The sequence below is a fragment of the Echinococcus granulosus genome (genome assembly GCF_000524195.1).
Source record: "Echinococcus granulosus chromosome Unknown EG_S00063, whole genome shotgun sequence".
Lineage (NCBI taxonomy): Eukaryota > Metazoa > Platyhelminthes > Cestoda > Cyclophyllidea > Taeniidae > Echinococcus > Echinococcus granulosus.
Window position 1 is genome coordinate 268,691 of NW_020170443.1, and position 11,035 is coordinate 279,725.

The 11,035-nt window shown below is 43.4% G+C and overlaps 3 protein-coding genes across 3 annotated transcripts in view; 2 read left to right on the plus strand and 1 right to left on the minus strand. All coding sequences in view use genetic code 11, as the record gives it.

Moving 5' to 3' along the window:
• Positions 1-2,232: 2,232 nt before the first annotated feature.
• On the plus strand, positions 2,233-6,539 carry EGR_06775 (PPPDE peptidase domain-containing protein; the record flags this gene model as incomplete). Its single annotated transcript, XM_024496024.1, has 6 exons — positions 2,233-2,310; positions 2,390-2,556; positions 2,632-2,773; positions 4,212-4,325; positions 5,744-5,851; positions 6,243-6,539. The coding sequence occupies 6 exons, from the start codon at positions 2,233-2,235 to the stop codon at positions 6,537-6,539; spliced, it is 906 nt and encodes a 301-aa protein (XP_024349564.1).
• Positions 6,540-6,815: 276 nt separating this feature from the next.
• On the minus strand, positions 6,816-8,817 carry EGR_06776 (U2 small nuclear ribonucleoprotein A'; the record flags this gene model as incomplete). The annotated part of the gene is made up of 4 exons (XM_024496025.1): positions 6,816-7,250; positions 7,326-7,523; positions 7,658-7,960; positions 8,749-8,817. The coding sequence occupies 4 exons, from the start codon at positions 8,815-8,817 to the stop codon at positions 6,816-6,818; spliced, it is 1,005 nt and encodes a 334-aa protein (XP_024349565.1).
• A 773-nt stretch (positions 8,818-9,590) lies between these two features.
• The window catches only part of EGR_06777 (hypothetical protein), a gene marked incomplete at both ends in the record, with an annotated part of 4,521 nt that continues 3,076 nt past the window's right edge, over positions 9,591-11,035 (plus strand). Inside the window, 3 exons of the mRNA XM_024496026.1 lie at positions 9,591-9,600; positions 10,521-10,666; positions 10,732-10,822. Coding sequence (XP_024349566.1) covers positions 9,591-9,600; positions 10,521-10,666; positions 10,732-10,822 — 247 coding nt within the window. The remainder of the gene's footprint in view (positions 9,601-10,520; positions 10,667-10,731; positions 10,823-11,035) is intronic.

An 11,035-nucleotide genomic window follows, 5' to 3' on the forward strand; every position in this document is an offset into this window, starting at 1 on the left:
TAGGGTTTATTTTTACCTCTTTTTTAATAGTTGCGACGCGTTATACTACCAGTAAGTTGCGCAACATGCCTTGTAATATTTTGTTTTTGTAAAACAAGTTAAAAAAAAGACGACTGCCCCAATCACACTTTTATTCCAAATCGCAATAATAGCTGTTTAACGACGTGGGAATTGCCACTAATTTTTTTACCTTCTAACCTTTTACGTATTATGCTTAAGAATAGAAGCTTTGAATCCATTGCATTCCAGTTGCTACGTCCCTTTTACTCACAATACTGTTTAACTAATTGGTAGACCTTATGCTCTACGAGTATTGGTTAATAGGCTTAGCCAATCCCATAGCTGCATTTGTTTTTTGTCAGTCGCTGACTAATGAGCGGTCCCCATCGCTGGCGCTCGTTTGGAATCATTCACTGAATTTCGTTTGGATTATAGGGGGCCCGAACGGCTTTCAATTTCGCTCACGTGAGGCTTTTCAAATCTAAAGATTTTTATGGCAAATGTATGACATCTAACATGAAAATGGCATTATATGAGAAGTTGTTGGGAGTTTATCATGCTTTAGAAGAAATATGACTGTGCTTATGACTAGTACTTCACGCGTGCTTTGGTACTTTAGGTCTGTTATTTTATTTTGCTATTGTTGGTCTTGTTTCACTTGTGACGTTTTATTCCTTGTACTCTACACAAATTTGTTAGCACTTTCGTGTGCATTTCGACTCATGTTCTACTCGAGTCTTGCTGTCATATCAAATTTCATAACTGTGCTTTTTGCCATAAGTTGATATTCTGAACCAATCCTTGATACGCCATGAATTGAATAGATGTTGTATTATCTTTGCTTTTTTCCTCATTGTTTTTTTTTGGTGGTTTTCCTTCCACTTATGACATTTATTTTGCCTTAGCTAATTAAATCACGCTGCAGTATTTTGCTTGGTTCCTAACTTGTTTATGCTGTCATCTTTTGTAACAACTTCCGGTACTTGCGCTATGGAAATCAACATGTATCTCACACGTTCTTTGATGTTGGGACGTGCTACTTCTCTTTCTACATGTTTATATTCGCCTTTTAGTCGGATTTCATGTTTTACTAACACTTTACATACTCGAGGAAAACCTTTTAAACTTAATTTTGGCCTTCTTTTACTTTTATTCGCGTTCTTTTGGAGTATCAGATGGTGTTGTCTGGACGGTGTGACTTGTTCACGTGCTTATTAGTGCGGTTGTCAGCAGTGCCTTTTAACCGCCTGCGCACTTAATGCAATTAAAGTACATTTGTATGGGGTTCCCATATTATGTCGTAAATTTCGCATATTACCCATTTTAAGTCTTCCGTTGTCGACAAATGTATTCGACAATAACCATTCGTCAGAGGCTCTAGGCATTGTGCTATTTTGTATGCCCCTTTTCCTATCTTTCACTTTTGAGCGCTTCGCAAATCGGATAGTAGTAGTTCCTCCGTGTGTCTTCTTTACCAAGGCAGCAGGATTTCATCGTAAGGCAGTTGTTCATGTAAGAGTGGTTCTTCAGCCCTCAGTTTCAATTGCGTTTTCCTTATACCTAGCAACTACTGTATAATCTCACTGCATTCATATGGCCCATTTCCTTTGTTGTAGCACAAAATTTGTCTTTTTTCTTTGAGTAATAGACTTTTGGTAGTTTAGAAGTACGCCTGCATCATGTGGCCGTAATGACATTTTTTAATATTCTATCGCATTGGCTTTTGTGACGCACATTTTGCAAAGTCATAAATATGTCATAATTTCCCATTCGAATCTGAGTTTTACCTTGATAAGAAGTAGTGTTATGAGTATACTTCGGAACACTGACTAAGCGTTTGATTCGCGAAGATTTTTTTGGCTTACCGTAAACACGTTTTGTCGTGCCTAAAAATGGTACGAATTTTCTTGGTGGCTTAACACAAGTTGTTGAATGCTAAAATTTGTGTTGATCCGACCGCAGCTGTTGCTCGCAATTGTGGGTTTTTCCGCGTTATGATGGATGAGTTAGTGACCGGTATGGGTGTAATTTGCCTTTATGCTTATGGCAGGGGTTCTGTCTTTTGAAGGAGCCATTATGATTGGCGTGAACCTTCATCCGGGAGGGATTCTTTCACTTTCTCTGTATTTCAAGTTTACTATTTTATTACCTTTTATTTATTTACAAACATGAGCAATGCGTTAGTGATCTTGGTGGGTAGTCGATACCTCCTACCTTTAGGAGAACAGAACTATGACAATGTGTGGTAGCCCCACCTTTTCAAATGCAATGGCGGAGTCCAGTCCCGTCACCGTCAACGTCTACGACATGGTAAATTTGCTGCATTATGTTATTTTTTTTTCTCAGTAGTATCTCTACTGACAACCGTTCACTTCTTCCCTTCCTTCAGTCCTGGCTGAACGAGTACATTGGCAACATTGGTTTAGGCGTCTACCATACGGGTGTGGAGGTCTACGAACGCGAGTATTGCTACGGAGGCCACCAATTTGGCTCCTCGGGCATTTTCGAGATGACTCCTCGTGACACCGAAAGTCTCGGCCCCAATTACTCCTTCAAGTTTGTACCTCTTCCTTCTCCATTTAGCATTGCATTTTCCACCATCGTTTGATTCAGTGCTCTACTTTACCGTAGGACTTCAATTGTGGTGGGTTTCACAGACTTCACCTACCGCGACGTCTGCACCATAATCAGCAATATGGAGCGGGACTTCAGAGGTGCACATTACCACCTTTTGCGCAAGAACTGCAACCACTTTTCAAGTGCATTTGTCGAGGTAGGTGTATCGCATGGCCCTGTTTGCATATACCAAGATTAACGAACAGTGGATGACGATGCTAGCCTTATTATTCTGCCATGCAAGGACAGAATGCCAGATGCATGGATAGTGGGTCAAATTCCTCTGCAAAATTATCTCTAATTTAAGCAGACGCCATTACACTACGTGGTCTCCATTTTACCTTGAGTGGTGTCTGAGATTCCTAGTTTTTACACTTACACAAGTCGCTTCTTTGGTAATCGCTAATCACCCTCTTCGCACTGCATTCCAGCACCCACTGTCTAAATACTGTCTCATGAGTAACTTTCAATGTCTTGGGATGTAAAACTTTTTATTGCGCTCCCTACTGGTGTGTTTTAGGAAACCCCATCCTCCGATACTTATCTGCCAATTTGGCTCAAAACTGATATTAGCGAGTTTAAGAAGTCGAATGTACAAAGTGTTACATGACCTGGAAGATGTAGTTCAGGTCAAATGAGGTCCTTTAACTTTACAAACAAATGAGGTGGTATTCGTGACGCTGCTGCACCGATTAGCTAATGGTATGTGTGTTTCTCCACTAGTTCTATCCTGAAACTGTTAACCAAGGTGGTAGACGATGGTAGTGGTGTGTATGGAGCAGCGTATTAGTGATGAAGTCTTTCGTAAACAAAGAAGTGCTACCTGTAAAAATCGCTAGAAGGCGTCAAGCACGTCACGTTAGCGTCAGCCGTCAGGCGGCTGAATGACGTAGACGTTTCAAAGACGGTCGCCCATACCTCTATATCTGGCTGTGGTGGCTGCGAGGCCACAGGAGTGATGCCTGCGAGTATTTCGGAACTGGAACATTTGATGAGGCGGAAGCAATGCATAGTTTGTGATAGAATTGCAAAGCAGATGATCTTTCTGTGGCCACGGTGAAAAGTTGCAAGCTTAGACATCAGTAGGCTACGTCAAGTTGGTTCATTCTCAATTACAAGGCTTTTGAAGTGTTAGTTTTTCACTCGCGCCGATGTATCGCCCTCTTTAATAAGCTCACAGTCTAAATTTGGCTTGAATGTCCAAGTCCATCTGTTGTACCTAGTTACAGTCGCGTTGTAATCAAGTGTTGTCTTTTACAAAGGTTCGTCTGCCTGTTGGGAGGTCTCAACCGAGAAGTTTCTTGATTAAAGTCAAAGAGCATTTTCTGCTTGAAACCTGATAAATTGTCACTCTTCAAATTTAGCACTTAGTGTTATTGCCTCCTTTATATTGGACAGAGTGTTGAAAAGCTGAATTTGGTGCCGTGCTTCCGCTGAAGTGTTTTGTGCGATGGTTTGGGCGCACGCATCGGTGAATCCAGTGGAAATGCCCAGCTGCTTTGGATTTGCAAGCTGTCGAAGGCGCTGCTACCATTTCTTTGATGTTGAGGCAAAATGACTTGGCTAACACTTTTTCTCCTGCCTTCTTACTTCAGATTCTCTGTGGAGCAACGCTGCCGAAGTGGATCAACCGATTGGCCGTTGTGAGCACGAAACTTCCCTTCATCGAAAAGTCCATTCCCAAGGAGTGGCTTACTCCTCCTCAACAGGTTGGCTGTCTATTTATTTTTCCCTTTTTAAATGCTGCTTGGTTGGTAGCGTAGTTTTTCCTGTTACTTTTGCCTTAAGTCATGTATTTGGGGTGTATTTAATGCAGGGCATTTATGCGTGGTCCTTAAATCCCTTCAATTCTACCTCTACCAGTACCTAACACCCGTACTATTTCCTGACGTAATAATCCTCTAAGTCCATCCTTCCAACTTCCTTTTTGGATGAATCGGACAGTCTTCAAGTTCACCTGAGGCTACTGTAGTGGCTGGCTCTCCCCGTCTCAATGGCCGCATTGTCTTCATTTTGTCAGATCCACTTCATGTCAAACCTCCATTCCATAAATGGATAATGCTAGCTGAAAGTCCGACTACCAAACCGACAGCTGCATGTTTTCCGACTTGAATGCGTCCAGTAGTTCTTGCAGAGTCCGCTGTCCTCTAGATTCCACCTGTTCAAGGTTTTGTCAAAAATTGATCTAAAGAAAGGCCAACTGGAAAGGTTGAATTCACTACTATTAGGGATGTTTCTAGTTCTACTGCCCTTTTTCCCAAGGCTCCACTTTCTTTAAAGTTATTGGGATGAAAAATGGCTTGCACGATGATGGAGTAAAATAGCCGTCCCACCCCCAACCACCATCCTGCGATTATCCCACAGGTGTGAGATCCTCCCTCATATGTGCTTGGCATTTGTGAGGCCTTTGCACTTTTCCAATTGTACGAATGACATCTGACCCTGTCCGTATGTCACATGGCCACCCCCGTATCATCACCTGCCCGTGACTACTTCACCTTGTGGAGCAAACAGTAGTGGAGCTTGTGAGTCGAGGTAAAAAGGAGCAGAGCCGGCTTGTGAACGTCGTGAAATGTGTCGAAGTGATTCAGCCCCGGCTTGAATAGTACTTTACAATTGTTACCCCAAACAACTTGCTAGAAAAGCTCGAAAGTAGGCCCCTCTGTTGGACTGTGATGGTAACTTCCAACTGGTTGGTGTAAACTGACTGTCGGCCGCCCTTTTGACCCCACTCACCCAGTAATGTGTGTACTAAAACAACTGATTGAGAGGCACAAGCGAAGCGCCTACTTGCTTCATGATGGTTAAAATTATGGTAATCATTTCTCGAAAAGGGAGTAGCGAGGGCACGAGAAGTAGGGGTACCGTGTGAGTCTCTTTTGCAATTCGGTGGTGGTGGCCTTCTTCCTTTCTTTCTTTCCATATTCACCCTTTTTCTGCCAAAAACTCAAGTCCTTTTCCCCCATTGATTGAAAAATGAGGGCAGGTTATACGTGAATACATTAGGTCGTGTGCAAGTACTGTTGCTAGGGTTTTTGGGATGCACACATGCGTGCACAACATCGCCCCCTTGATCTCCCCCCCCCCCCTCCCTCCGCGGCCGTGTTTGTCGATTAGTACCGCGCAGACGGAGACTGAACCCAGGTCGTCTCGTTCACTGCGACCGAGCGTCTGTGATGCCTTTTTACCGGCCACAAGAGATGACAGCTCAATGGCGATTTCACCTCGGTCGGAGGTTTGTTTGTCACATGTCGAGCGCAGAAACTTTTAGCATCCATAAGCGATTCCATCCCGCCAGATGCTGTCAACAAGTCATTTGGTAGTTCCGAAGACTCCTATGCGTTACAGCAGATCCTATGGGGATCGAATTTCCGGTTGTGGGCTTAAATTGCATTATTACTTCATGAAATGTCATCTTCGGGAAGGACAAAGGTATTTCATACCTCCACTTCATTCACCAACCCTAACGTTCACAGGTCGTGGATGGTTCGATAATCATGGACAAGGGTAGAGGTTGGGGACCCCTACCCCGGTGGCTGTTGTTTTGAAGACTGGCCGATAGACCGAATGAGGTCTCAGCTCCTTAATACTGCAAAGTTGTGCGATTTTCTGCGTTTGCGCTGCAGAATGATGAGGATACTGTGGAGAGCAGTCACCGAGTGCATCATCATCAGGCCTACAGTTTGCGACGCAGCAACACCCCGTCTGTGGCGTCCTTGCCTCCCACACCGAATCGATCAAACACCGCGCCGCCGGCGTCAATCAGTCCGGGTGAACAGTGGCGCCGCTTCCAGTCTCAGGTCTCCAATTACTTCAAACACAGTGTCGGTGGTGGTGGTGGCAACGGTGGAGGTGGGAGCAGCAGTACCTCTGTGTCCACCCCACCTCCAACTGAAAAGTCGTCCTCTCGACGGCACAGCTAGTGCATTCCATCTCGTCCTAGGCCACCGACCTCTCTTCTTCCAACCAGGTGCAATACTCATTACCACAATCCTGCTCTTCTGCCCTTTCTCCGCTCCATCTCTAACTGGTCTTCCGAGATCGCAGACTTTGAGGTCTCCTTTTTTGGGTTCGCGCGATTCCAATAACCTTTCTGATTTTTTAAATATACACAGAGTCTAGATGTGGTTATCTGCTTCATATTTATAATTAAAACTGTACAAAACGGACACAAAAAGCGGATGGGGATGGGGACGCGTTTAGTGCTTTTGTTGCTTATGCCAGTGAGCGGCAAATCCAGCAAACTGACCACTGCTGAGCATTTGATGAAGACGCTCCACCTCGTCCATTGTCTTGGCCTTTTTAATGGCGTCTTGAATGGCCAACAGATCCTGGTTGCTTCCACCGCTCAACATGACACGCTTAACACCGGCATGAAGAGTGGCCTGAGGAAATTCTCTGGGCTGGTTATTGGTTGGATGCTTTTGTTGCGGTGGTTTCGCAGCCTCGGAGTTCTCGTCGTTAGTGGCTTTCGATCCGACCGGAGCACCAGGGACAAATGTTTTAACTGCACTCGTTTTAGTCTTGTTGCTATTCGCTTCAACTGCAGTGGTAAGAGGTGAAAGGTGTTTCACGAAAGAGCGAGCTTGTTTACGCTCGGCTTGTGTAATTCGTTTGAAATCAAGGAATCGGAGCTAACGAATAGGAAAATAGCAGTAATGAGAGGTAATCAATGAATGGATGTACGACAGTCAAGGATGTTGACCAACCTGTGGCATTCTTCCAACAACGTAAAGGCGATAATTCATCTTCATGGTGACTGGGCAGCGAGCAAGAGAAAGGAAAGTGAGCTTAGTCAGTGGAGCAAGTGGGTCGAGGTCTTTCAGTTCTGCAATATTGTTATCAGTAAGAATTAGTGTTTCTAGATTAGGTATTGACGACACAAGGTCCTCTCCTATTCTAATAATCTAAAATCAAACAAAAGGGAAGAAATGTTATGGGTCTAACGTTCAAAATGTCAAGAAGGTCATACGACGATCTTACTACTTAAGATTGCCAGCCTAGCCCAGTTGCTGATATCAAAGCAATCACTACGACTTACCTTGTTTCCTGTCATTATTAGAGACTTGAGACGTTGAAGCAAGGGAAACCCATCTAGTTTACGAATTTCATTGTCAGTGAAGTCGATCGTGTCAAATTGATCAAGAGTGCTGCCCAGATTTTCGATGGCGGGAACCTTATATCCCCTTAGATCAAGCTCTCGATCCCGAAGGGGATTTGTGTATTGCATTGCTCCCTCAACCAGATCAATTGTTAACTTCACCATGTCTAGTAAGTCACACGAATCTACAACGCCCAAATCCGGCGGAGGACAGGCTGGCTTAAACAATACTACTGCAACAACCTACTGCAAAAAAATAAATAAAAAACGATGAAAGTTCAAAGTATTTGTGACAAAATTTTTGGCTTTTGCTGCGCAATGTTTTACGTGTTATAACTAAGCATTCCAGTGCCTCAGTCTGTTAAATTTAAGCCTTTTCATTTTTTATATGCAAAAAAATCTTGATTTTTACGAAACTTTAAATTCTTGACAAACTGTATAATTCAACCCAACGGCTCACTATGTCTGACGTAGCCCATAACTGTCGCCTTGAGGTATGCAACCCGTTGGTCGCGTAGGTTCCGCGGTGCCGCAAGTGCATTCAAGGAAAAGGGATACTTACTTGAATAATCTGAATTCAAGACTTCGTGAATCACTCAAGTCTATCCAAGAAAACTACGAGTTGATGCTATCTCGCGCGAAGGTATGGCCTCCTGTTATTCCCGTAATTTCAGATGGAAAATCATGCACTGCTGAACCGTTGTGATCCTTATGCGCTCGCTACTCAGGAGAATTTTGAATGCAATGTCAGAGCTGCCAATATCGTGAGTTATTTGCATATCTGGGACTGATTTTCCTGGTTTTCTTATCATCAAGCACACGATCCAGTGCTTCCGTTTTTTGGATTAGTTCCAGAAATTGAGTTAACTGCATCTTTTCTGGACCCTAAAATGACTAATTTGCTACTACAAGGAAATGAAGTTGGTCTTAATGAATGCGAGCTGTTAAATAAGTAACACCAAGTTGTTGCTAATCAATTGTTAGTTATAACGCAGCTGATGGCTTTGGGCATTTGCTTTGGTCGACGAAACCTTAATAGATGGCGGTAAAAATGCAAATCGCCAGGACGTAATAGCGTTGGCTTTCTGTTGAATCTGCATTGGCCTGTGCTTCGTAACGTGTTCTTACCTCTTCTAATTGCTTTTACGTACGAAAATTGTGATTTTCACTACAAGATGTGTTTCTTCTCTGGAATAGTCTTTTCTTTTTTGATATTAATAAATTTTAGATATCAAGAAGTTGATCCCTGTTTCCTTGCTTGCCTTTTTTTACTGTTCTTAAGTCTGCCTATTCCCTTGACTTTGCACCCTCGCTATAAATGATCTCAATTTGGCGGATATTTTACACATATTTGAGTGATCTATGTTCTTTTGCGCTTGATTATGTTTGTACAGAGGATTTTACGCATTTTTCACAGACTTATAAAATCGCTACGTTTTCCTGCTAATCATATCGCACAAATAGTCCCTGGCCTCCCTGACGTGTTGATCCACCGGCATTGGGACTCGGCACCTCTCTACCTTGTAGGTGAGCGCATGTGAGAGCATCACACGGTTGGTATCGGAAATAAAGCAACTCCTCCTGCTGGGCGACTTTCGGTGGCTGGAGACAGCGGTGCGGGAGGACGCGGAGGAGCGCGATCGTCGACGCGCTGATTTGGACGCCGTTGCGACACGTCTCCATGAGGAGGTATCACGCGACCTCTGCGCCCTTGAGGAGGTACTTGGACCCACACGCCCGTCATCCCAAGGGCACACTTCACAAACATAAATCCACTCTGTTTCAATTATTCTCATCCCCTCCTGTGCAGCTTTCGCTTTCTCATTGCTTAATGCAGTGCGATTGCCATTTTCCTGGATCCCATCAGAGGCAGATGTGTAATGGTAAACTCCTCAAAGATGGATGTACTCACACTTTTGCTGCGTCTGTGTCTTCCATGCAGACGTTGTTGAATATGTGCATTTATACAGGACATGGGTGTGTAATTTCAAAAAAATACTGTTGTTTTGCTTATTAAAGTTGCATACTATCAAGATGATGATCAGGAACCGCAGAATTTTTTTAGGCTCATCGCCATGGAAGCATCCTGCTCTGCATTCTTCGCAGTGTGGTTTTTAAAAGGCTGGGGTTTTCTGCGCCTTTTTTGGGCTATTATAAGTTTTGTCGCAAATCTAGCGAACCTAGGATGTCGTCGTAGCCGCTATGAGAGCCTTCTTTATTCGTGTGCGTCTGGAAATCCAAAAGTTCCACTGTGATGAGCAGTGCAACTGCTGGCGTAATCACAGTGTCATTCCTTCCATGTACCTTTGCCGCCCACTATGCTTCTCTGTAGTGGTTAACTCAGGCTAAAGTGATCGTCAACTTTTGTAAATTCTCTTGTTTTTCTGTTCCCTTGCCTCATAGCAAGACGAATGAGCACCTTGTTTGTGGCAAACTGCGCATGTTTTAATGTCCAAAACAACGGTATCTCCTAAGGTGTTCGTCTCAGATTTCCTATTGGCGCCATTCTGGGGATTTCTGGTGTTGTGATACTAGGTAATCGTGTTATCACGACACCGAAATGGGTTGCTTACTTCTTGTGGACTCAAGAATTGTCTGCCCGTTAAGACGATTGCCTTTGCCTCCTCAATTGGTTATCTCTAATTGTAACTTTGCCTTGTTTTTTGCGACAATTAAACCCTGGGAAGGTCTGATATTGCTGTTTTGGTTCATTCCGATGAGTAGATAGGTAGCGGTTGGCATAGAAGATGCTGCTGTTAAAACAAGCCCAAGATTCTGTCCTACTCTACTGAATTCGTTTCAGTAGCAACTAAACGACTTCGTTTACTGATAGAGCTGGTATTGGGAGGATGCACGTTATTGAGATGTCGATCGTATTTCGGTGATAATTCTGCAAACCTAAATGATAGTGGTGAAATGAAACAAGCTGCATTGCTGCGTGTCTTCAAGGTAAATGAAGTCTTGAAGTATTCCTAGTGAACTGCGCCATTTTCCCACCTTACGCTGCAAAAAAGTGTCTTTTCGAGTTCAAACCACCATTTAAAAAGTGGAATGACATATTTTACGATAATGCACTTATGGTCAAAAATAAGAAACAAATTGGGAGTGGAAGTGTACCACTGATTTTACACTTCATCAGGTATCTTTTAAATACACGTTCATGCCATGCATTTAAAAGGTTTTGGAATAAAACGGGAGAAATGGAAGGAAACGGCAGAATATGTGTCGATTTTGGGGCTTTTGCGAATACTTAAGGCTTGAATTTCTAAATATTTATTTATAAGGAGGAAACACTTTGTCTTAGCTAATCTACCAGCT